Source organism: Oryzias latipes, chromosome 9, assembly GCF_053564925.1.
Source record: "Oryzias latipes strain Hd-rR chromosome 9, Olatipes_Hd-rR_3.1".
NCBI classification, from domain to species: Eukaryota; Metazoa; Chordata; class Actinopteri; order Beloniformes; family Adrianichthyidae; genus Oryzias; species Oryzias latipes.
Window position 1 is genome coordinate 23,166,059 of NC_136245.1, and position 26,278 is coordinate 23,192,336.

The following is a 26,278-nucleotide window of genomic DNA, read 5'->3' on the forward strand; positions in this document are numbered from 1 at the left end:
TGAATCCCGACAACAGCAAACTGACACATGAGGTAAGAAAGAATCACAATGAGTCATGAATCTGCTTGCTTGAGCAGCAAAATGTATTTTAGATGAACATTGAAACTTTAATTACGCTGACGCAAATAATCTTGTGATAATATGACTTTTCTAAACCAGGCCAGATTGTAAAAATTGCATTTTCCCATAAGTCAGCAGATCTTTTTAGCATTCCTTGGTGATCACAACATTGGAAGCTTAAAACTTTGCAATAACTGGTTCCTGCTTTTAATATAAATGCTGAAGATGGTAGAGGTTATGTAGTAGTTGAAATTTTTGTGACTTTTTAAAGCATTTATTGTGAATTTTTCAATTCAAGTTTTTGACGACTAACAATGACAAACATATTCTGTGATTATTATTTTATGTAACACAGCTGTCAGGATTACTGGCACCGTTATGCTGTAAGTACAAAAATAAAGAGTCAAATTTGTACAATAAAAAAACATATTGTTAAAAGAACAGACAGATTTGCATATTAAAATAACGTTAAACACAAACTCAATCAAACTTCGTAGGAACTATGGATGGATAAGGATCTATCTTTTTTATCCTAGACATGTTTAGGGTTCTTTACAATAATCAGTGATAGTAAAAAAAAGAGGATTTACAGCAGACAAAGCATTTACAAAGACACTTCTAAAAAGGGAAAGTAAAAAAAAAAATAAACAAAGCTACCTGATTAGCACAAGAACAATTAAAGTATCTTTAGTTAGACAGTGAAAACATTTTTTTTTATTGTTTTTTGGGTACCGGTTGTCCTTTCAGTGTAACAGGCCTGTATTTTTCAGTCTGATAAAAGTCAGATTCAATGGCCTCACAAGACTTATTCAGTGTTACAAATACATCCCCATTGATTTCTGTGACTTTATGAATCCTTTGTTTGACGCCTTTGGAACGCCAGTGAGTCCTCGGTGGCTTTTTGGTAGGATCATCCACTGCCTGGTAAAGCCCTTCCCCTTCTGCCAGGGTGATCTTGTAACTGTGCCATGGGCACACTATGCACAGCCGTCCATTAAACTCCTAATAACAGTAAGACATGAAGCTTGTGGTTAACATAACAACAAAAAATACTATTCAGAAGTTTTATTCTACAAAGAAAAACGTGTCAAGTGCTGTCTGACATGGTTAGGAACTTTTCTACTGTGCTTTTATTTCTATAAACTCACCTCGATGTCTCCATGCTGCAATTCACCACCAGAGTCTGTCAGTGGGAGATAACATGAGTTATTAGAGACTGTAGTTTTTTTCAGTATCATAGAAGGAAGTGCATGCCACGCCTCAAAATAATAGTTTGCCACACAGCGTATTGCTCTGCTGCTCAAAACTTACGATAACACCGCTTGTCCATTGCATAAAGCTGTCTATCGTGGTACAAGATGAGCACATCTCTACATCCGTTTAACAGCTTGGTCAGTCGCCCAGCCTTGACAATTTCTTCCTTCTTTCCAACATAGTGCAAATTGGGAGGAGATGAACACGGCGAGTCAGAGAGAGATGACACTGAAGAAGGACGATGGGAAGCCTCCTCCTCCTCAGATGACATGCTGATCCCTTCAGAGAACAGACGCCGCATAAGTATCACTTTTAAGGAATTTCTTTTGTAACACTTGCCACTTTTCTTCCAGTTGTGACACGAAAATAAGTTTTTGATAAAAACTCAACTGTGTTTGATAGAACAGTATAAAACCGGCTATGCTGAGTCAATCAGATATCTTTGTGTACTAATAATTTCCAAAATAATAAATTATGTGCAAATGGACATGCATTAATTTCATGTCCTTTTATTCTTTCTTTCTCTTTTAAAAATTACAGAGCCCTGGGCATGACATTCAAAAAAATTCTCTCTGATTAATAATTTGTGGCCACTAATCAGTATTTTGTGCACACAAACAGTAGTAATAATAATAATAATACTAATATTACTATACATGCATCTGAGAGATGTGTTCGAATCAGGTAGCAAGTTCTGTAAGTAATGAACCACAATTTTGTCATAAGTTATCCCTTTTTATTTATTAACCAATATCTATTTGAACTCAAATTCTATAATTTCTTTAGATTTTTTTATATTGAATTTTAGACATTTGGGTGTCTCAGAGTATGTGTTGGTCTGGGGAGTATTCCAGGAAGCATATTTAAACTACCCTGACTTTAAGCCTGAACTCTGGCTGAAATCCGCCTGAACTTGGTATGTTGGTTCCAAAAGACCGGATATGAGTTGTGGTAATTGCGCTCGACCTTGTAACCTTGGGCTAATGCGCGTGCACGGCAAGTACATAAAAACATTCTCAATGGATCGCCGATTTCTGGAGTCACCATGGAAACGCGTGGAGAAAAAAAGTTCAACCTAATTTCTTACGTCTACCCAACTCAATATTATTTTTACAACTCAAATTTACATATTCATCTAACTAAATGTCATATTACTCCAATTCAATTAAATGTTTTTCCATCTTAATTTATTGTACTTCTTGAACTCTCATATGTCTAAGTTTGAGCCTACAGATATACTAATTTTATAACAATAAAATTTCTCAGACTTTAACATTATGTCTCTAGGTAATACGGGTGCTAAATAAACTCATCATCCTCTTCCTCCCTCTCACTCATGGTGCAGAAAGAACTAAACATAACAGGACAAATAACTGGGCAAAACACAGTAAAACAGCTAAACAACTAAACACATTTGGACAAGAACCCACACTTAAACCCAAATCCGTCCAGACAGGCAAAGGGAATGGTATCCCACAATTCCTTGCGGTGCTGATCTAACAGTAGCACCAAAGTTAAACTTACTTAATTGAATTAATTTGAATGAAAGTAAAATAACTATGTGTTATTTTTCAGCTGACTTATTACTTAACTAAAAAAAAAGTATCTTAACTGAAGCAAATAATTAAGTTAGATCAATGTAAAAAGGTTTACAACATCCATATCATATGGTCTTATCACCCTCTCATGGTGGAAAAGTATTATCTGAGCTTCCTCATCCACTAAATCATCTTCAAATGGACACGCTATGCTGCTTCACCTCTCTGAAAACAAACTAAGCTTCAACTAAACCTGCTCCAGACCAGGTTATGTTCAGAGCATGAGTTGCTATGGCAACTTGACATACCCTAAAACATACCTTTTTTTTAAGAACCGAAAACTGAGGTTATCCACTTCCTTAGCCTCAAATTTACCGTGCTAACATGCATAACCTGCTCTCTGGAATACCCCCCTGGTAGTACTACTACCTAGTTATCAAATAAGTACTTCTTGCAAAACGCCTTTGCTGGGATTTAAGGAGTTAAAAATTTAACTTTATCCAGGCTAACATGCGATTTATCAAACTTTAGCCACTGGTGTCTTATCTTTTTTAAACAGACTTTGTAAAAATAATAATAATAATAATAATAATAGTAATAAAATAAAAAAAGGTAAGTAAAAATCTTACGGTGAAGGCTGGTGTTGTGTGTTTCATTCAATGATGTCCCCAGTGAAACACGGACCGGTTTGACACAAGCCATTGTTTCCGGACCTTAATTCTCCCATTTATTTTTATTTTTCATTTGACTTCATGTTATAAATTTGAAGGAAAAACAAGCAAAAAAAAAAAAAAAGCACACAAGCAGACAAAAAAGATATTTGGTTAAACATTTGGCCAGTTTTAAAATTTATTTTAAAAATGTCATCAAAAATAAATATAATCAATAACGTATCCACAATCTTTCTAATCAGAAAGAGTAAATAACACCATCTGATTTTATGAATTCCACTTTGTTTTCACTTGGTTTAGTCTGCTCATTCCTGGTCTGTCGGCTTAGACTCTTTGAAGGATTATCTCTGTCTCTGACTGCAATGTTGATCTGAGCATCGTCTCTCTGGATTTTCTGCCTTTGTTTGCAACATTCCGGTCGAGAAAACTAACGAGGGCAGCAAAGAAATTAGCGTTCTTCGCGTCGCCATGGAAACCTACTTGTGTACGGATGTGGAAATCAGGCAAACCAATCTGAAGGATAATTAATAGGTTTTGACACCTCAACCCTGCATCAGTGGTAATAGTTTTTATTGAAGTAATCATTGTTTTTGTTACTAGTTTCCTAAGCATTTTAACTGTTGTGACTTAACATACAAAATTAAACTTAATTCAGTAAGATTAATTAATATAATTTACATCTATAATTGTTTCTACAAGAAAGTTATTCATGTTATTTTGCTTGAATGTTATCAGTGAACTCAGAACAGCAGGAGGGTTTATTCATCTCTGTGTTATGGTTGTGGTTTCTCTTTATTCTGGTTTCTCTTTATTTTATTTATTTTATTTCCACTGGTGTTTGTCTTTGTCTATTTTATTGTGCAGGGCTAATTTAATGTATTTTATTGTATTTTATTGCATTTTTTTTGTTTTTATGTACAGCACCTTGAGCTGTCTTTGTTGTCATGAAAGGTGCTACATAAATAAAATTAATTTAATTTAATTTATTGAGGCACTGAAATTGTCAATATAAATCAAGAAATTAAAGTTTATCAAATCAATGAATATTTATTGAATTATTGCTGGCATTGATGTGCTCTGTCTTTAGAGTAAACAATATTTTAAGCCTCTCAGTGGAACCAGCTTGAAGAGGGTTTTAGTCTTGCCATATGGCAACTTTATTTAGGCTTATGGGTAATCTACAGTAGGAGTAAAGTGTTGCTCACCCATGTTATCTATATTTATCTTATTTGCCACTGTAAAGAAATGTGTGATGACTGCACAGTGCTGCTTTGGCACTGTCCTGCACAAGTATCAAATTTCCACCACTGCATTACGCCACTGCATGCTTTGCCTAGGACCAAGCGAGCATGCCGGTTGCAGTGACAAAGTGAGAGACCATTGGCTGTAATTCTGAGAGAAATCCTTATATTTAGTTTTTCCAGCATACCTACTAGGTTGTAGTTTTTTAATTAATTTTGATCCATGAATATGCCACCTGGCTGGGCATTGTTTTTATCTAATGTGACCAGTTAATGAAGAAACCAAAATGTATTTTTTCTTCTAGAGAGCAGCCGGAGAATAGGCATGAGATGACATGACCTTTTGGTTGTACGGGTGTTTGAGAACCTTTGGACTAGAACATCACTATGCTAGGTGAGTAAATGTAGGACATCAGCGGAACTGGTCTTTCATTATCTAAAACTGTTTTCCTCTTTGTCTTTTACTGCCTTTAGGTTCATTTTGTTGGGTGTTTTTCATGCAGACCACCTTTGAGCATTGAAAATAGAGGATAATCCTCTCCTAGGAATTCGCTCAATGGAAGATTGGATCCAACTTTTCCATTTGGTCAACTTTGACAAAAATATTAACCCAAACTACGGATGTGATGCTCAGGACTTTATACCAATAAATGGGAAACTCAGTCAAAATTCCCATGAAACTTCGGAAGACAAAGTGAGAAATAAATGTAGAAATTCTCAGGAAATCACGGATACGTTACCTTTTAATGTTTGCAGACGTCTCATCTTAACTAATGAAAACTCAGCCAACGTGAGGCTGTTGTCTGGTCTATCTAGTCTTACACTATCTAGTCCTGTTATTTATGTCAGTCAAAGTCATGATGTAGAAGATGGTTCAATGAAAGTAAGCAGATTGAACAAACCTGTACAGCTTGAGATTGATGGCAAACATCTGGGAAAATGTGTCCGGAGAAGGACTAAGAAATACAAACTGGAGGATAATCGTTCTCTGGGTAATGATCATAATAATGACACCATAAAGTCAGAATTAACAGGAGGAATTCGGAAGTTTAACTGCGATACCATATCAACAAAGAACAGCAAGATATTACACAGCCCTGCACACGTGACACCAGAGTCGTGTAAGAAAACATTTGAAAATAAATGTACAAAAGTCTCCACAAAAGAGAAAATGTTGAATTCAAGCTTGACTAAGCCCCCACCTGTACATGGAGCAAAGACAACAAACAGCTACAGCAATATTCAGGCCTGGAGTTCTCCCTTTGCTTCAAACAAAAAGTAAGTTGCATCAAATGTTGTTACTGCTGTTTTTTGGTTTATTTCTACTTTGTTCTCATTCAATAACACAAAACAAATGCTTCTTGCAGACTTTAAGCTTTTATTTTCTTTGTGTGACAGACAGACTGTTGGGCAACAAATTACTGTTTGTGTGAGGAAAAGACCTTTGTCACATGCAGAGTGCAAAGGAGGAGAAGTTGATGTTGTGACAGCAACAGACGGACAGTGTGTAATTGTACATGAAAGCAAAGAAAGTGTGGATCTTACACCCTACATATTACAGGTAGACGTGCACATAGAGGATGCTGATGGATCCTTGTACTTGAAAAATTTCACACTTTTGTGGGGGTTTTTTCTACATGCACACATGCATTGTTTCATTTGTTAGATGCTAATTTTGTGCCAGTTTTACTGATTTCTTTTTCCATCTTGCCTCTTAAACTGTAGCAAAAGTTTTACTTTGACCATGTTTTTGGGGAGGAAAGCTCCATCAAGGAAGTATATCAGAAAACAGCTTATCCTCTGGTGCAGCACATGTTTAGGGGGTAGGTAAGCACAGATTTGCTCACACTAAAATTGTGCATTATCCACCTTTCTCTCCAATTCTTTTATCAGACTCTAGTGTCCAAATCTCTCTTTTGTTAGCTTCTCGTTTGTGTTATGTGTGTGCAGAGGAAATGCCACATGCTTTGCATATGGACAGACAGGGGCGGGGAAGACCTACACCATGCTGGGGTCATCCGCTGTTACACCTGGTCTATACACTCTGGCAGTTCAGGACATCTTTGCTCACCTGACCACTGCACATTCATACCCACCCCTCCTGGTGTATGTTAGTTTCTTTGAAATCTACTGTAGTCAGCTGTATGACCTGCTGGATCACAGAAAAAGGTGTGATACAAGATTTAATATGCTGAGACTGTTTGGTGATATTCTACATTTAACAAAAGTTTTTTCTCTTTAAACAAATTTCTGTTACATTGAGGTTGTTTGCCAGAGAAGATGGACAGAAAGTCGTCCATATTTCAGGGCTGCGTGAAATCAGAGTGGACTCTGCCAATTCCCTACTAGAGGTTGGTTCTCTCTGCTTTATGTCACGCTCTGTTGCCCAGTTTTTTACTCTAGTTAGCAGCCAGCCATAGATACAACACAAAAATACAATGGAATTTCAAGCAAGGATGAGGAAACCAAAGGAAACAAAGGGTTAGGAAAACAAAACAAAACAAATAAAACGCACAAGAAAGTTTCCGTGAATATAGATTATTCACCAAAAATCATCTAACGTTTGGTTTGTGTAAGTGATATTTACAGAAAATTTGAAAGTTATAAAAAAAACTGGTGTAGGACTTTTCCCTGCCATTACTTTCACCAGGTGGTTTCAAAGGGAACAGCACAACGAACACAAGGAGTGAGTGGTGTAAATTCACTGTCCTCTCGCTCCCATGCTTTACTTCAGATTCAACTGAGAGAGCCAAACCAGCACACAGCGGGAAGGTGAGATACATCAAAAATGTTTTATTACTTAAGCAAAGTTATTTTATTCCATCAAATATTTTTATTTATCTTTTCTGTATAAGTTTTAACTTCACAAAATCTGTCAGATTTGCCAAGACAAAATAGTGCAGAGGTGAACCACAAAGAAAAAGCTGTAATGTATTGTTGTGTGCTTCAGGATCCAAATTGTTCAGCTGTCCCTTCAGTTCCTCTTAGGGGACTAGTGGAATTTGACATCTTTTTTTGTTGTTACTTTTTTCACCCGATGCACAGCAGAATAACTTGAGTAAAAATTGTCAACAAGTTCCACCAGGTTTTAACAGATTGACAAAAAGCTGTCAATAGTTTTGGGAAAATATCAACTGAAAGAAGTTGCTTTCTTGAATGTGTGCAGAATGTGGTTTGTGGACCTGGCAGGAAGTGAAAGAGCATCAGATGCCAAAGAACGAGACAAGCAGAGACGAATGGAGGGAGCAGAGATCAACCAGAGTCTGTTGGCTGTAAGTTTTAAAGACAGATTCTCACTCAGCCAGAAACTCCATAGGATGTCTGAGGTTATAAATCGTTGTTTCTAATCCCTTTAGCTCAAAGAATGTATTCGTTCTCTTGATAAAAAGGCCTCTCACACACCTTTTCGACAGAGCAGGTTGACTCAGGTACTGTGACAGACTTTAAGAATGAGTCAAAAATGCATGTATTTCATTGATATTGATGTTTGCTCCATGATTTATGATTTAAGTCTTGTTTCAGGTTTTGAAAAACTCCTTTGTTGGTGACTCAATGACGTGTATGATCGCCAACATTTCACCTGGACACTCAGCAACTGAGCACACGCTCAACACGCTCAGATATGCTGATCGGTCAGTGTGCAAAACTTTGTCTTTGTAATAGCAACCATCCTTTACTTTTATCTAAGAGGGTCTTTGTATTTTCATAGGGTAAAGGAGTTGAAAAGAAAAGGAGATGTGATGGGAAAAAAAGGAAGGAAAACAACATTTTGCCATGAACCCAACCTGATCCATAGCAGTTGCAGCACTGCTTCCACCCCTGTAAAGACAAAGTTAGCAAAACAAAGCATGCCACTTTGTACCAATCCTCCCACAACTAGATTCCATCCAAGAGGTGCACCTCCCCACTCAACACCAAAGAATAACAGATGTGGAGAGAAAGCACAAGCAAAAGAAAAGCAAACGGTTGGAAATCATCGTGTCGGAGGTTGGTTGGGACATGGTGAAATAAAGCATCAGTATAAAAGTGCAGTCGAAGAAGATGGAACTACAATAAAAACAAAAAGTACTGACAAATGTTTGGTTAGGGAGAATAGTATCAGGCCAGTTTTGGTGATAAGACAGCAAAAAGAAGAGAACCAACATGTGGGGGAAACCTGCACGAGTTGTGCAGCTTTTCCTAAATGTGAACCTGGATTCCACAACAGAGACAAAACAGAGAGCCACCTGTGGACTATGCAAGTTAGAAAAGAAGAGGAGATTCAATGGATTCCTCCAGGAATGCAATGGGAAAGGACCCCAGAGATGAGCTCTGTGCTAAAAACTCCAAATGAAAGAGACTTGCAAAGGCCTGATGATGAGAAAAAGATGCACTTAAGACGATATCATCAACAGCTGCAACAGTTTGTGCCTTCATCTGTCCAGTTCTTGTCAACCTCCACATGTCCATCTATTACTTTTCTAACAGACTCACCATATTCTTCAGTTTTGATCCAAATGCAAGATGACTGTGAAAAGACATCAGATGCACACTCAGCCAGTGTAAAACATGAAGCCTGCACAAACGCCACTGGTAGGGATGGTGTGGACGGCAGGTGTGGAAGTGATGAAAACTGGGGGGAAACTTTGGAAAGAATAAATAAGGAACAATACATTTTTGAAAGGAAAATAAGAAGGTCGACTGGTTCAACACAAGAAGCAAGAGTAAGGAAGGAGGAAAGTAGGATAGCTAGAATGGAAGAGGAAGATCAGAGGTGGGTTTGGGAGGCAGTTGCCAAAGCAGGTGCAATACCAACAAGTGAGGAGACACAACAGTTTTACCGCTGTGATTCAGAAGAAAGAAAAGTGGGTTTAGAAAGTGCAGTGTGGATTAACAGGCACAGAAGGACATCTGCCTGCTTAGAGGCTCTCCACTCCAGAGCTAACAGCAATTGTCAGTTTGACTCATCCTTTGAGCGAACTCTGGCAGAAAAACCCATCTCCCCATCAAGAGATCACACTGACACACTCCATACCCTAGAGAAGGTTCACTTTGAATCAAAGCTGTTTGGACACAATGCCAGAACTAATATTTTAGAATTGCAAAATAATGTACAGGTGGCACCATTAGGTCACGACAGAGAGAAGAAACTATGCTTGGAGTCTCTCAAAAGTAGAAAATGTTCGCATAATACATCAGCTACTAAAGAGGAACAGAATGAAAGTAAAATGCAAATAAATAAAACAATGATATCAGAAAACCTGGATTTTAGTCTGAACCTAAACTGTCCTAAAACAGAAGATAATACAAAGGAAACTGTGGTAAAAGGTTTTTCACATGCAGACGTAGAGGATATTTTAGAATATAAAGGCAAAGAAATTCTTTTGGAGCTGCCTCAAAGAAAAACGTTCCACCCTACAAACAGCGACACTGTTACGGCTGCAAATCAGCCTCAGGAACAGAGCAACACTCAGAGAAATGCCTGTGGAATGGGTATGTGTGATTTCTGGAAGTTTGTGTCAGCGTGTCTAACTTTTGAAATAACACTTTTAATGTTTTGTAGGTTTGCACAAACCTCAACCTCCTGGATTTAGACTGGCTTCTTTTCAGCACAAAGACAATGGTGTGAAAAAGGTAATCGAAACATCAGCCTCCGACACCAGTGTTATTGCATGTCTGCAAAAACCTGTTGAGTCACCAAGGATGCATGCATTTCCTTTGGAGACACTAAACCAGGCCGAGTAAGTATTAACGTTTTCTATAAAATGTCTCTAAAAGTGTTTATACCAAATTAACATGGTGTTTTATTATATGAATTGAGGTGGTGTGTGGCTGAAGCCCACATGGAGCTGCTGAAGGGGATGGGAAAGTTGGGTCTTGAAGAGGAGCACCTTCTCTCCCACCAAAGTGATATGGTTAGAATAAATCATGTTTACATCTAACCCCTTACTCTTTTAGAGCTAACAATGTATCATCTCTGTTGAACAGGCTTTTGGTGAATTTGTTAACAAATTGGAGGAGATCATGGAGAGGAAGGTAAACTGCATACAAAGTATGAGAGCTCAGCTACAGCCATATCTGAAGGAAAGCCACCCCCAATAACAAGAGAATGTTTCTGACTTAATTAAGTGAAGTTATAATTTTCCAGAAGCAAGACTTCTAGTTTAACCGCCGTTACAGCATATTATTTAAATTTGAGGTGCACATTTTTCATTCCATTTATACACTTCCATTTGTATCAGTTAAACAAATTTAAAAATGTGTTTCATGTTGAAGTGGTGTGAATGGTTTTGTTAGACACAAGGGTTGATCAAGTATTTTTTTTTTGCATGTATACTTAAAAAGGGTATGTGTTGGGTGTCAAAGGTGGATTTCAGAGAAGAAAAAAACAAAAATGTTGTTTTTGTTTTGAGATATGGAATGCATTTTAGTTTCTTAGAAATTTCTTTTATACTGCTTAAAACTTATTTTATTAGTTAAAAAAATTGAAACTTGCCTTTGAAATTAGTTTGAGTTTGTGAAATTATAAAATGTATGTACCGGTATTTATTTTGTGAAATGAGTGTAATTTAACTCTGTTGTGATGGGTTTTCTTTGTTTTTTCTTGTTGATTGTTTTTGTTAAATGTGTGGATTTTTAATAAAAATAAATAGTCTTTGCAATCTTGTGTTAGTTTCTGTGGTCTGCTTTCACAAAGTAAGTTAAAAATAATTTGGTTTTATGATTTGAGTTGTTCAAAATCAGACTTGACAAACAAATTAGAAGTTTCTACAACATAATCCCCTTTTTTATTATTATTATTTTTTGACAACATAAATATCAAAAGGAGTAATTGGATGAAATATATTGATTCAATTTTAAAGGTTTGCAGTATAAGTATAGATAGATAGATAGATAGATAGATAGATAGATAGATAGATAGATAGATAGATAGATAGATAGATAGATAGATAGATAGATAGATAGATAGATAGATAGATAGATAGATAGATAGATAGAATTTATTCCAGACTCAATCAGTAAAAAGGAGTACACAGACCCACTACATTTAAAAAATACACAATGTGTAGCATTGATTTTTGGGATTTGATTTAATGCACAGTTCACCTGTTGTTTGTCAGACTACAGCATGCTACCAGACAGAATGGCGCATGTCTCGACTCTATGTTAGACCGCCTGACCTGAAAAGAGGGTTTTGATAGGCTGCTAGAACTTCGCAACGGTGTACAACGGCGCGGTCAATCACGTGACTGTAACTGCTGCTACTGCTGCTGGCTGAGCGAGGCGTGTTAGCAGGTAAAATATGTAAAACGATTTTAGCAAATGGTTTGTGTCTTAAAGTCATACATAACGATGGTTTGTAATGGCTTTTACTTCTGAAAGTGTTTATGGGCCCTCGCGGGCCGGAAGTAGTGGACCGATAGCTGTTTGCAATGGTTAGCTAACTAAGTTGCTAACTAGCCAGCGCTGAATTTGTGCGTTACTGCTGCATTGTGGATGTAGAATGGCCTTTCACATGCCCGGCAATTGGTATATAGTTGGTAATAACTGTGACTTAGTGGGACAATTGGGTTATGGACATGTTTTCCCTCAAATTGAAGTTTTATATAAAAAATCTGGGAGACTTTAAAGTAAAATTTGTCGTAAAATACACAACTATGTTCGTTTCCTACAAGTTGTTAGCATTCTGCTAACGTTAGCTTTTTTCTGTCCACACAAAGGGCTTCTTCGTCGCACTTGTCATGTCTGTATAGTTTTTTAACCTTTATTTAATCACACACATCTGAAAAATATCACGGTGAATTTGTGTAAATTGATAACTAGTATTAAAATTGATCTACTTATGTCAATCTCGTAGTATGACGATTTAAAGGTATACGACGCATGTTTGTCGCACACGGAACAAAGGCGAGCAAGAATTAGCCAGGCTACAGCTATCATGAGCTATCTTTGACTTCAACTTCATGTAAGTTAGCTTTGTTTTCTTAGCCACGCTAAGGCTTTTGTGACGTTCAAATAAAATACACTCAATAACAGTACTCGCATAACCGACTCTGAACAAAACATACAAATTTAAACGTTGAGGAAGCCAAGCCGTCTAACGTCAAAACAGTTTGTTTTAACCAAACTTGTAAAATTGTAGTATTGTTAACGGTGCGTTTTGTCAACGTGTTTCAGTTAGGGTTGCGTTGTGCTTATTTGTGCTCATAAGTATTCACTGGTTAGCTTTGGGATAATAATATTGTCAGTCCGCCAGCCCAGTGTGCGCTAGCCGTGTTTTTTTCCCTTCCTGTGTGAAGGAAGGTAGACCTGAAAAACGACACTAGGACAGTCCCCACTTGGACTGCTAAATATATCTCGGGATGTGGGGGCGACAGATGGGGGTTATAGAATTACATGGCATATTACAGTTTGTCCCAGTCTGCTTAGTATCAACATACGGTGCTAGCTTTACAATGTAACTGACTTTTATTTCTTTTTGCTTTTGTCTGATTGTTTTTTTCGTCAGATTTTTCTATTTTGTACATACATCCTTTTGTATATACTGTATATGATGACTTCATTGGTCAGCAACCACACCCGGGGGACGCGGGATAAGACGCTGCCCGTTGCCACACAAACAACACAACCACAGAAACAGATACAGGTGGGTTGCTTGAAATAATTTTGTTTTTATACTGTATTTTATTCTTCAGGATGGGCTTGTATCATTTTAAGTTGTACAAGTTTGAATTTAAGGAAATTGTATATTTTGTCCAATTGCTAGAATATTTATTTTATAGAAGACTTTACCAGACTAAATTAAATCACATGCTGCGTATAACATTGTTTATCAGTGATAAAGATAAATGGTCGCATAGTTTTTTGTTACTAGTTTGAGTTATGTTTGTTTAACAGGCCACAGCGGAACAGATTCGTTTAGCCCAAGTAATCTACGACAAAAATGACGCTGACTTTGAAGATAAGGTCAAACAGGTTTGTGAACATAAATATAAGAACAACTGTATTGCCAGCTTTGAGTGTGATTTTTCTTTTTTTTTAAGACCTATCATTAATTTTTTTTTTCATATTTCGTTAATTTGGTGTTTTTCATCTGTACACTTAGCTCATTGAAGTTACTGGAAAGACTCAAGATGAGTGCATGGTAGCCCTTCATGACTGCAATGAGGATGTAAACAGAGCCATCAACTTTCTTCTTGAGAGCACCTCTGACACAGTAAGAGAGCAACAAGAGAGACCTTTGTTTACACCTTTTCCTGTTTTGATGCAAAAATCATGCAATATTTACATTATAACCCCTGTCGTTTTCTGTTAACCTCTGAAGAACTCATGGGAGACAGTGGGAAAGAAGCGTAGCCTTGGGAAAGAGGGAGGGACATCAGAAATAAAAGAGAGCCGGGAGAAGAGAGCAGAGAGAGAAGTCAGTCGTGGACGTGGGGGTTCCAACAGGAGGGGGAGAGGCATCAGCCGAGGGCGTGAAGGTAAATTAATTGGGATTGGCTCAACAACTGCAGATGTTTTTGTATACCTATGCACAATTTTATAATCATTTGTTATGGTTTGCCGTCTTCATTGTACTGAATAGTTAATTTCAGAACTCAGTCACAGTTGTGGTTTAACAGCATCCATGCACCTTCTGTTGGGATATAGGTCGTTCAGAGGAGAATGGTTTTGAGATGGCTCCTGGAGAAAGAGCGTTGGATCGTGGCCGTGGAGGGAGGGGGAGAGGTGAGCAGTGACATGCATCTGTGTTTCCTGATCCCACAGCTTATGTACCTTTTCCCTGATTTTACATTTTGTTTCCATCTAACACATGTGATTCAAATGACTTGCTCAATATCAAATCTTCCTAGAGTTGATGAGTAGAATCCAGCGTGTTTGTAAAAGATATTAGAAAAAACGGAGTAAGCTCTGACATTTTTTTCTGATCCTTTAAAATTACTGCCTTTAATCATCTGTAATTGTTTTCTTTTTTTTTAATATTAATCTAATCCCCCCCCCCCCCCCCCTGTTGTCAGGGGGTCGTGGCAGAGGACGAGCTGCTGGTGGGAGCAGATTTTCTTCTCAAGGAATGGGGTAAGAACGTGTGTGGTGGTAATCTTGAGTCTGGAAATAAACTGAGGTGATATTGATGGTGATTACTAGCACATACCTCCAAACTAATGTATGGATTAAAAAAGGTTTCTGAACCTTCTCATCTAGAATATTTTTACCCTATTTACCATCATTTCTGACTTATAGATGTTTCTGGTAACGCTTGATCATCTGTTTTTAACATCTGTATTTTCTTTTCAGAACATTCAATCCTGCAGACTACACTGCTAACTCTGGAGCTCGCCAAGAGAATTGGGAAGGTGATGGCAACGAAACAGCTGAAGGATCTGGTAAATACATTGTGTAACATTTTACTGAACTACATGACTACCAGAGGGAGAAAAAAAAATTCAAATATTTTTTTAAATCCCCCAAAAATGACAGTTCTCAGAGCCCCACCCCTTCACATTCGTTATCATCGAAAAGCCCCAAGTGCCATTGGAGTTAATTAAGTAGCATGCATTGGTTGGAAGATATGCAGAGGACAAATTTTCATTGCTAGTAGTCAGGAGATTTTTAAAACATTTTTTTTTAGATGTAAATTTTTTGCTAACATAGTTGTAAACTAGTTTCTTTGGTAATATTTTTTTTTTATTCAAAAAAAGCTTTAAGTTGGAAAGTAAAACAGAATTAACTTTGTCATTGACACAAGAAAAGTAGAAAACTTTTATATTTTCCTTTTATTTTACTCCATTAGGAACTTGGGGAGGCAATCTGGAAGATTGGACTTCAGAGGACTGGAGTGAGGATGTAAGAGCACAGTGATCATACTTTCCTTTGATTATTTATAATTTGTCATTTAAAGTGGTTATGCATAAAGCATTGTTATTTACCTTAAATATAACAACAAATTCAGTTCTATAGTTGATTACATTTTTTCACTACACTTTTAATTTTTTGATTTTGCAGTTGTCCGAGACCAAAGTTTTCACTGCCTCCTCTACTCCAGCCAACCCCATTCCACCTGGACACAAGTAAGACATCCTTCCCAAACTCATTGTTTGTCTTAAAAACATTCGTACGGCTATGTCTCTTTGTTTTCTTGTCTTTTTCATGCACTGTTCACCTTTTGTTTTTCGCTATTGATCAATTTTCCTCTCTTCTGTTTCTTTTTCACAGTTCTGACCTGGCTAGCTTACTGCCTAAAACTGGTGTCCCTGCTGGAGGTCCTATGGAATCTGACCTTGGAGCAATAGGCGATGGTCCTTCGGCAGAGGATTTAGGTCAAAATCTGGTCTTCACCAATTCCCACCACAATGGGCGCACTGCGACACACAGCTATGCACACGCCACAGCCAGTAGCTACGCCCATGCTGCCTCTGCTAGCACCACTTACGCACATGCTGCACTGGTATTGAGATCTTAATTTCTGAAATATTCCCATGAATGAGTGTTGGCGCATGTGACGGTACTTGTTTACTCTGTTTTTTTTTTTTTGCTGTGTTTCTAGTCCCCAGTTATAAGTTCTGGCTTTGGATCTCTGAATGCTAGCAAGCAAACACCAACTCCTGATGTTCGAAAACCAGAGGAACAAGACAGGTCTCGGCTTATTCAGAGAACCGCTAACATTGTGCCAACTACAAGCAACAGTCAAGCCTCTCAAGAGGCAGGGACACCCTCAGTGCAAAATCTTGCACCTTCATCTTCTGCAGACGTCAAGCCTCAAAGGCTGGAAAATGGCCCTCTTATGTACCAAAAGTGTAAGTTTGTCCTGAGGCAGATCAGAAAAACACCTCCCAAGAACTTACAGGAATTGTTAAACCAAATCTTTAGAGAGAAACATTTATTTTTATTGTTGATTGTTCTCAGTGGAAATGAAGCTACAGCCAGAGCCTTCAGCAGTGCTCAGTCAGTTGACTCAGAGGCAGCAACCGTCCTCCATTCTGTCCACCACCGAGTCCCTGGGCCTGTCTCAATCACATGCACCACAGGTTCCCACACCACCTGGTAAGGGTGCAGATCATTATTTCTATTTTTTCCTAATTTTTTACAGTATGCTAAATTATGAAAAGGATCTTGTGTTAAATTGGCTTCAAAAAGATTTTTTTCCTGTGGAGTGGAGTCATACAATTTTAAAATTCCTCTATGGAGAAGATATCATGTTTATTATCACGTTGAACTTTAAAGTTTTTACCTCTTTCCGTCTCTAAAATTTGTCTTTACTGTTGCTTACATTAGGTCTTTTTCTGGCAATTCATGTGTTCAAGCAGTGATATTTAATAAGTATAAACTAACACAGTTTTTGGTTTTAGGTCAGGAGTCCTCAAATGTTCTCACAAGAGACGGCAATTCCTCAGGAGGCAAGCTTTCAAGTTTGGAGCCTTCTCTGTCTGAGCCCCCTCAGCGGCAGTTAAAGGCACAAAGACGAAGAGCGCCCCCTCCCTCTAAGGTAAGAAGTCCTTCAATTTATTTGTTTTTAAATAAAATGTAATCAGCCACCAGGCTTCATAGTTAGTAAAACACTGGTACCTACCCACCTAGCATGGTGGTACTGCTGAAAATCCGAGTTTTTGGCTTTCCTGATCACCGAGTGAATTGCTTTAGGATCCAGTGTTAGAAACTTCATTGTTGGCAAGCAGACTGGTCTCATGGAAATTATTTTAAATTCATCTTTTTGCTTATGCGATATTCACACTCCTTTCTTTTTATTATCAAACACCTTTCATGTTTTCATCCTCAGATTCCGTCATCAGCTGTGGAGATGCCAGGGTCAGCAGATGTACCCGGCCTGAACGTTCAGTTCGGAGCTCTTGACTTTGGTTCAGAGGCAGGAAGTGAGGCTACAGACATGTCGCAGACGGAGTCACCCAGAGAACACACCCCTGCGATGGCCCCAGCACCCATTTCACTTTCCACAGGAGTTCCAACTCAGCAGCCACAGAGCAGCATATTCTCAAAGCCAGGAGCAGTTAGGTATGCTTGTCTTTTGTCTTATTCGTAGTGAAAAATGTGCATGTCAAATTGCATGGATGAGGATTTGTGAAGGTACAGAAATTGCATCACAGTTGTTCAGGCTAACTATAATCCATCAAATGTCCTTCAATTTTACATTGACTGTAGTTACCATCCAGAATTGTATCTATAAAGAAGCTTATTTTAATGTATGATGCTCTCAGAATGAGTTATGATTCTGGTTCTGCTGGTCTACTATTGCACACTGGTACATAACAGAATGCTTAGGGTGATGCCTATGCTGCTGACTTTGGGTGTTTTACCATGTCTTAGAAAGTGAAAACTCTACATTTTCAAATTCATTTAATCAGATGTTCTTCACAAATAAAAGCAAAATCTTTTAATTGCTTATACCAGTAATCATATATCATAACAGCATTAATACTAAGAACTTACAATTAAATATATCCTTGGATTGTTTCTTAAATTGTCACAGTAACTGACAGCTTTTCTGTTTATTTGACATCTTCAAATAAACACTAGAAAATCTTTAGTAATAGAGGGTTTAGCATGAAAATCGGAAATAGGGTCTTCACCCAAATAACTGATTTTCTCTACCACTTTTCTCTTGATCTTGTGAACATCAAACACATGAGCAGCTTACCATCTGCTGTCTCGGAGCCCAGCTTCCCCTCTTCATCTCTAGGCTTACCCACCGCTAGTCCCTCACCGTCCCTTGGTCTTCCTAGTGCAGCGGCACCGTCCTCTACAGCCAATCGCGTGGACAGCGCCCAAAGATCCTTCACAGCCCATCTCAGGTTTCCCCAGAGCAAAGATGTCCCATCAGCTGCCAGTGCATCTCTCACAATGGTACACAGATTATAATTTTTTTCTGTTTAAGCTTAAGTCTCAAGAGGGCACTTGCACATTTTCAGACTTTTTAGTGCAAGAAAGTATGGCTGATTTATTCAACATCAAAGGTGCAAAAAACAAACTTTGAACTTTTTCTTTCTTTTTAAAAGAATGGCTTTGCTGGCATGAAGACACAAAGCGCACAAGAAAGTGAGTATGGTTTTTCTAAGTGCCTTTACTGCATGTTATTTGAAAGATTATAGATTGCTTAATTAAACCTGTAGTTGGAAAAAAGACTATAAATGGGGGATGGTGACCTATTTTGTTTTTATATAATATTGAATATACATTTGCTTTTTAAATTCAGTATTTCCTCATATTTTATCATTTCAATGTTTCTCCTATTTTTTTGTTTAAATCAGCGGCAGCTTCAGTAAAAACTGATACTGCTGTTATGACAAGTGAGAGTAGCTCTGGCCATCATGTTCCCTCCCCGGCAGTTACACCTTCACACTCTGCACCCATCTCGTCATTAAGCGGGTAAGTAACTTCAGCCAACTGTATTTTCCTGAAAGGAGCAATTCTTAGAATGTGTGCCAGTCATGCAACATACTGGTTAGAACAATTAATGGATATAGTGAAAAGTTTTACTTTGTAGTGTTTTTTTAATCATTAAGTAAGCTTTTTATAGTCAAAGTATGAAGTTTATGTAGACATGAAATGATAGCAGATTGGCTTTAATAATGATTGACAACCAGTGGGTATTGCTGTTGCCTGATAATCTGAACAAATGGAACAATAATCCAATATGGCTTTGTCTTTTCCCACTTCCTAATCATCCCTTCTCCACAGTGGCTTCATCAGATTTAAAAAGATGACAATTTGTTTGCTCTCTTTGCAGGCTTGGGAGCAGTGCACTCTCAACTGGATCAGCCCTTGTTACAAGTTCTTCTCTCACAGTGAGTTTCCTTACACAAATGCAGGCATGCATGATGACATATGTTGTTGCTCTGCTCTGTCTTTTGGTGGGAAGCAATGATGAGTTTACCTGTTTTACTTTCGCCTTTTTTAAGCAGAGCGAAGGCAGTAGCAATCTTCATGCCTTTTCATCATCATCCAGCCAAGTCATCAATCCAAGTACATCTGCCCCTCCAGTTATCAGTAGCTCATCTACCAATGGCCTACACCAGTCTGGAGCGCCAGGTCTTGCTCCAAATGGCACCAGCTCCACCCTCCCAGCTGCAGGCAGCCGCACAGCCCCACTGCTTACCACCACTTCTAGTACGGTCATAACAATCCAAGTGTTAGAAGGAGTTCAAGAAAATACTTAAGATTAAAATCTCCTGTTAAGGTTTTACAGTATTACATAGGTTTAACCATTAAATAACCCTTTCTGTCTTTTTCTTTAGGTAAAGCTCCCCCCAACCTTGCCCAGGGTGTCCCACCTCTTCTGGCCAACCAGTACATCATGGGTCCTGGAGGCTTACTCCCTGCTTATCCTGTAACCATATGCATTTCTGATCATGGATTTAATTTCTGACTTGTTCCGAAAACTATTGTCTCATTTTTAAGTGAATTTAAAATTACTATTGTTTTTTTAATTGTGTTTGGCTGATGCTAGTTATTTAAGATTTTCTTGAATCTTAACAACGCAAAGACAAAAAAGTTATAATAGTAGACTTCCTTTAAATTCAAAAATACTTTATTAACCCCCAAAAATAAATGGGAGAAATACTAAAGTTTCAGCAGGGAAAAATACTTCTTTGAAGCATCAGTGCCGTATGATACTTTGTCCTCATGTTCCAAAAAATAACCGTTTTTTTCTTCATTTCAACAGCAGATTTATGGGTATGAAGACTTGCAAATGCTGCAGTCTCGCCTTCCATTGGTAAGTGTATGTTTTGGAATACACAGACTTGAGTGCTTTATTACCCAGCAGCCATAGGCCACAGGATGTTTTCAGTTTTTCTCAGAGCTCATGTATTGCCATGAATGATTTGTTCTTTTCCCTAATCTAATATAGTCTTAACCAAAATAAAAATATAGTTGTAAATAATCACACTGCTTTTAATAATATTGATTATTTTTAACTGCATTCCTACTATAGCCATTTTAAAAGTGATCACCAGCTTTTTGTTTTAAACTCAGTTTCTGTTGATTATTTACCATAAAGTCAATTTAAAACATATCTATCTTTCTAAGCAGGACTACTATGGTGTGACATTTCCTGGTGCTGCTGCTCCAATGCCAGGGAGAGATGGTTTGGCAAATAACCCATATACTGGTAACTAGATATTTTTGTTTTGTTTTTGTCTTGGTCAACTGATTTTTCTATTTTATTATATTTTTTTCTTTTACATCAAACCTGTTTGAATTTGCTGTCAAAATAGTTAAAATCTGTTTTACACACTAACTAGGATTTTTGGAATTTAACATATTTCCCCTTGCTGTTTACCTTTTTATATATTTAGGAGGAAAACAACTCTTTGTTTTTGTAAAACTTTCAAGCGGCATCAGTCAGCTACAACTTAGCCAAATATTAAGTGAAATGGTTTAGAAACTGAGGTGATTTACACGCAACTGCTCTATTGGCTTATCTTGCAAATGTACTTTATAAAGTTGAGGTTTTCTATAAATACAGTTCAACTTTACAAACATTGAATTTGGCGTATGCTAACCCTTTATGTTTTGCTTTCAAGTAGATGCTGAATTAAGGTTAATTTGGAGCAGAAGCAGTTTGATGTATTCAATGAATGTATTCACAGTTGACAGTAAAAAATAACCACCAGTTTTGCCCTGTTCAGGTGAGGCAACAAAGTTTGGCCGAAACGATTCTTCGTCCCCAGCTCCCCCTACCAGCCTCTCTACAGCGGGGGTGTCACAGCCCCAGCAGACTCAGCAGACCGGCTCGCAGGGCCAAGCTCAAAGCCAGGGTCAGCAGGCACAAAACCAGGCCTTCCTCAACCCCCCTCTGCCCCCTGGATACGGATACCCAAGTAAGAAAAAAGCAACGTTTGTGTTTAAATGTGAATGTTTTTATATCTATTTGTACCATTTGCACTCCAACTACATTACACAAATTTAATGTTTCCGTTTTCCACCTTAATTACTGAAATAACGTTAAGTTGAAATGAGAACAATACATTTATTTAAAGATAAAAAGGGGTGTAATAAGTAGTTATAGTATTAGTATCCTCTTTTAATTGGTTTCAGTAGTTTTACTTTAAAGTTACAGCAGTAGCTCAGCATTTGGTTGTATTGCATTTGGCTGTATTTATAAAGCTGCTGAACTTCTCAGGTCTCCCATACTACGCTGGCATGCCAGGAGTTCCCTCCGCCTTTCAGTACACTCCCGCAGTTTTTGTGCCTCCCAGTTCGGCCAAACAGCCAACAATGGGCTTGGCAAATCCCACCAGTCAGTATCATCAGCAGCATCAGCCCAGCTATGGACAGCATGCGTACAGCACAGGTGAGTATGGCTGAAGTCAATCATTTAGAGTGGGTTGTATAACTTAATTAAGGTGTGCTTTAATTGGCTCAGAATCCAAAACATTTTATACAAACGTTAGCTGAAATGTTGATAGAAGCCTAAAGGAAAAGGGAAAAAAGCCTCATCCTGCATGTGAGCGTGGAGTTGGCCTGTGATTTTTGCTTATGCTGCATGCATAGCTAAAACCCCCGCTAAGGTTGGATTGAGGTCAGGGTAGGCACACTTGTTACTGTAGTCAGGTTATCTTACTGCCTCTCTCCCTTCTACCCCACTTTTCCCTTTTTCTTTTCTTCATCACCAAATTATTTTCCTCATCTGTCCGCTCCTTGTTCTCCGCTTGCTCTGCCTCCTCTTCTGTTGTGCAATCTGTGTCTTTAGCCTTTGATGACCTATCTCAAGCCCATGGTGGTGAATTCAATAAGGCAGGGTATGGAAGTTCTGCCCAGTCACAGCCCAAGTCAGCGGGCAGCGGCCAAGGGAAAGGTACAAACTAATATACACACTCCTAAATAAACATACAGAGTCAGACGGTGTTTTTCCAGTGGGGAAAAATGGGTTTACTCACAATTACAGATGATTCTGCAGCCAAGAGTCTTCTGGAGATGGGTTTGTATTTGCATGGGTGTGATTGCACTTTCATATGTTTAGATTGGTCCTTGCCAAGGTGTGGGGGAATAGTTAGAAACATGCCTCTGCTCCTCCTCACGTTAGGAACTTTGCTTGTTCCAGCTGGCTGGCCCACATCCTACTAACACTGGAAGCAAACACAAAACTTATGTAACATGAATTTATTAGCAGTGATCAATGTCTGATGTTTATTTTACATTAATCCCAGATTCTCTGTTCTTTTCTGTGGCAGATTAAGTTTTGGCTGTCTCAGATGGACTAAATTCATTATTCTTTTTGCGTTTTCTTTCTTCTCTCCTTATCTTATATTATCCTCTTAGCACCAGGATTGACGGGATCAGGTACCAATAGTGGAGTACCAGACATGGGGGGTTCCATCTACAGCAAAACACAGGTTTGAAACTTGATATAGGCTTCAGTTTTTGTTAGATGTGATGGATGGATAAAAAAAGTTGGAGAGTAATAAGGAATAGCAAGCATACTTTCTGCTGCAGTCCTCTATCCGGAATATACACTGACATCATTGCTGTCTTTTTTTTTTTTTTTTTTTTTCTTACTCACATTCATGAAATTAATTTAGTTTGTTTTCTTTTCCTCAGCCATTTGACAAGCAGGGCTTCCACACAGGGACTCCACCCCCTTTCAACCTGCCTTCAGCTATGGGAGGAACAGGGCCCATGAATCCAGGGGGTGCACCTGGCTATGCTCCTGCTCCTTTCTTGCACATTTTGCCTCCACACCAACAACCGCACTCCCAGCTGTTGCACCATCACCTTACACAGGATGGACAGGTGAACAGAATCAATGTGCAATAAATCCTCTTTTTCTTGTCTGTCCCCCTATTAATTACCTCATGTATCAAAGCTGTGGCCTGGTGCATTTTGATTCTTTATTAGGCTTTTCTAATGGTCAACATTCAAGTTAGCATAAAGTACTAATCTGGCTTTGCAAAATATTAGAAAAATGTGGACAATATTTGGTAGATAAAAATGTAGATTTTAAAAGGTTTTCTGCAAATGCTATTTAAATAAAAATAAATAATTTAAATAAAAATGATCTGAAGACACCGACCCTCTGGGTTTGTCTGTTTTTGAGGCACCAGCTGAGTGGATTTGTTTTTTTATTTATTTGTTTTGGTTCTATTGGCAGGGTGGTCCTGGTCAGCGCAGTCAGTCCAGTGGAATGCAACAGAAAGCCCAAGGCAGCAAATCCAGCTATGGCAGCTCCCCCTACTGGGCAAACTGAGGAATGCTTCCTATTTGGCTCTCACCCAAAAGGCTTCATGCGTACCTGAGTGTATGAAGCTGAAACAAAAACAGACACATTATACCTACAATGGGCAACCTTGCTCTCCCCCCCACCACCCTAAGTCCTCATAAGTCTTTTGGGTCCCCTGACTGTTTTTTTTTTTTTTTTAATTGGTTGTACATGTAAGATATTTATGTATGTATTTATATATATATAAATATATATGCTGTATATGTAATAGTAGAAAATGAAACGTGGTTACTACATTTTATTTTTGAAGGAACTTTTGTTTACTTTTTTCAAAACTGCAGGAAATGATGCTACATTAAGACACAATGAGATGACAGGAATTAAAGTGAACGCATAATTAGATTTATCTGGAGAAAAAAGTCCCGAAAAAGGAAAAGCTGCGCTGTTAAATGTCTATGAGGACACTTCAGACGGGGGTGGGGTTTATATTTACTTATGCATCTGTCTCCTTTTTTTTCCTTTTTTATACCGGACCCCTGGAATGGCCGAGCTCTTCCCCTTGGACTTTATTTCATAGCCTTGTTACCATCTCTCTGTACCTTTGTCTGGAAGCTGCCTACTATCCTTGTGTTCCCTTTTAAAACTGACCTGCCCATTTAAATTTTATATTTTAATTTAATTTTAACCCTCATTTTTCTCATAATAAAGTTCTGAGCAGTTGAAGTTGTCTTGTATTTTTTGATGCCATCTCGCCTTGTCCTGAGAGGAAGCTGGTTGACTCATGGGCGTTAATACTTGGAAACAAAGACATTGGTTTTCCTGAAGTAAAATCATATCTTTTATCTAATAGCTGGATACAGTTTTTTGTGTTTCAAATTGGTTTTAAAATATTTTTTTAAATGTTAAGATGTAGATGGCTTGGATTCTGTGGAACGGCTCGTGAAGTTAGTTGACCATATGGTGGCTTGGCTTAAACAAAAAAGGTGGCTCACAATTCTCTGTTGCAAAGGCCAACTCCCCACAAAAAATGCTGACACCAAAATGTGTTCAACCAAGTAGTGAATACTGCTTCTTTAGATATAAGGTTTGTAGCTGCTCAGGAAATGATCCGATATACGTCTGGACTGAAGGTTGTTTTAATTAAAAGTTGAACTGGAAGCTGTCACTATGTATTCAATTCCCTGTTTATGTTTGCCAGAATGAAAGAAGTATTACAAATCGGATCAGAAAAAATGACACATGTTCAGCGTCATCTTACCCGAATCTACTAAAGCTAATGTTTTATTGTGAGAAGTTATGACTAAATCTGTTAAATTTATATATTTACCTTTATTGTGTCTCAATGTTCACACCAAGAAAATAAGTTTTTCCATGACATGACATACTGAGGATGTTATTTAGAACAGCTTGAACTGCAGTGTGGTCACACCAATAACCTCCAGGAGGCAGTGTACGACTAGAACTTAGTTACAAGGAGCACTAAAGTGTCTTTGGGTGGCACTTAATTAAAATTAGTGTGAAAAGGGGCAATTACAGTCATAGATTTTAACATTTCTGAATCTATCATGTCAAATGATCAATTCCCATTCATATAACGTGACTCTAAATCTGACCATTGTTTAGATTTGGATTCAAAATGTAAACCCGAGAGGCTTGAAAATTCAAAAAACTGGTTTGTCCGTCCGGTCCAACACCAAAGATTTTCAATCATGGTTGAAATTAATAAAGTTTGGCCTCAATTACAAAAGGGGTTTGTTCAGTCACACCTTTGGTTTGTCTGAAGATTAATAACCCCTCTTGTTAAAGTAAAATATGTCCAACACAAGAGGCCCTCAGCTCTCATCTGCCTGCCTAGCTGTTGGACAGGACAAGTTAAAAAAAAAAAAAAAAAAATGGTTTGTGTTGGCCTCCATGTCAGGGTATAAAACATTTGACATGGATAAAATCCAATAATAAAATGCATTGAGAACATTACATGCCAGGGGAAAAGTCAATGTTTCAGAACTGAATTTTGCTACATAGTTGTGTTGAGCAAAACCTTTTAAACGTTTCTCTCCACAAATGTAGAATGTGTGAATGCCTGTAAAAGCCCATATAATGAACCTAACGGACAGAAAAAATGGTGAGTGGAGAAAAAGAGAGGGATGCTTTAGAGGGGAGAAGGATGCAGAGGAGTGACAACAGAGAGTGGGTGAGTGATGAGTCCTTTTGTGGATTAAGTCCAAGATTCTACATTTGCAGGGTCATGGGGTCAAAGTGAAGTTGAAAGGCCAACCCCAAACATCTTTTTAAGCCCACCCAAGGAGATACAGATGCCAAAGAGTTTGGGTCTAGGAACCACTGGAGCAGAAATATACTTGA

The 26,278-nt window shown here is 38.1% G+C and overlaps 3 protein-coding genes across 24 annotated transcripts; 2 read left to right on the forward strand and 1 right to left on the reverse strand.

The window, feature by feature from the left end:
- Positions 1–312: 312 nt before the first annotated feature.
- Positions 313–3,596, reverse strand: LOC101157781 (Rieske domain-containing protein). Its single transcript, XM_004072348.5, has 4 exons — positions 3,482–3,596; positions 1,372–1,593; positions 1,209–1,243; positions 313–1,062 (listed from the first exon to the last, which is right to left on the reverse strand). Exons 1-4 carry the CDS (start codon positions 3,552–3,554, stop codon positions 775–777), a joined length of 618 nt encoding a protein of 205 aa, XP_004072396.2. The 5' UTR covers positions 3,555–3,596; the 3' UTR covers positions 313–774.
- On the forward strand, positions 1,479–11,405 carry LOC105354722 (uncharacterized). Of its 8 annotated transcripts, none has more exons than XM_020705878.2 (15): positions 1,479–1,617; positions 5,070–5,158; positions 5,239–6,042; positions 6,163–6,325; positions 6,490–6,587; positions 6,715–6,933; positions 7,028–7,115; positions 7,415–7,536; positions 7,931–8,036; positions 8,121–8,192; positions 8,287–8,396; positions 8,474–10,236; positions 10,307–10,484; positions 10,565–10,658; positions 10,732–11,405. In XM_020705878.2, exons 3-15 carry the CDS (start codon positions 5,321–5,323, stop codon positions 10,843–10,845), a joined length of 3,849 nt encoding a protein of 1,282 aa, XP_020561537.1. In that variant the 5' UTR covers positions 1,479–1,617; positions 5,070–5,158; positions 5,239–5,320; the 3' UTR covers positions 10,846–11,405. The 8 variants fall into 8 exon arrangements, with proteins under 8 accessions (XP_020561537.1, XP_078809168.1, XP_020561541.1 ...); XM_078953042.1 differs by lacking the exon at positions 1,479–1,617 and adding an exon at positions 3,837–4,082 and having other exon boundaries at positions 6,490–6,591; positions 6,688–6,933; XM_020705882.3 differs by lacking the exon at positions 1,479–1,617 and adding an exon at positions 3,837–4,082 and having other exon boundaries at positions 6,490–6,591.
- Positions 11,406–11,862: 457 nt separating this feature from the next.
- LOC101170438 (ubiquitin-associated protein 2) lies at positions 11,863–24,640 on the forward strand. 15 transcript variants are annotated; one of them, XM_078953043.1, is made up of 31 exons: positions 12,382–12,487; positions 12,602–12,709; positions 13,253–13,390; positions 13,642–13,719; positions 13,850–13,960; positions 14,069–14,225; positions 14,395–14,472; positions 14,763–14,820; positions 15,040–15,128; positions 15,536–15,588; positions 15,748–15,812; positions 15,958–16,189; positions 16,289–16,538; positions 16,648–16,785; positions 17,091–17,227; positions 17,519–17,751; positions 18,390–18,600; positions 18,753–18,792; positions 19,005–19,122; positions 19,484–19,541; positions 19,656–19,863; positions 19,992–20,083; positions 20,420–20,470; positions 20,785–20,866; positions 21,387–21,578; positions 21,881–22,051; positions 22,451–22,555; positions 22,646–22,678; positions 23,020–23,093; positions 23,299–23,490; positions 23,849–24,640. In XM_078953043.1, exons 3-31 carry the CDS (start codon positions 13,295–13,297, stop codon positions 23,942–23,944), a joined length of 3,498 nt encoding a protein of 1,165 aa, XP_078809169.1. In that variant the 5' UTR covers positions 12,382–12,487; positions 12,602–12,709; positions 13,253–13,294; the 3' UTR covers positions 23,945–24,640. The 15 variants fall into 15 exon arrangements, with proteins under 15 accessions (XP_020561528.1, XP_020561530.1, XP_020561531.1 ...); XM_020705869.3 differs by lacking the exons at positions 12,382–12,487; positions 12,602–12,709 and adding an exon at positions 11,863–12,039; XM_020705871.3 differs by lacking the exons at positions 12,382–12,487; positions 12,602–12,709 and adding an exon at positions 11,863–12,039 and having other exon boundaries at positions 20,788–20,866.
- The last annotated feature ends 1,638 nt before the right edge of the window (positions 24,641–26,278 follow it).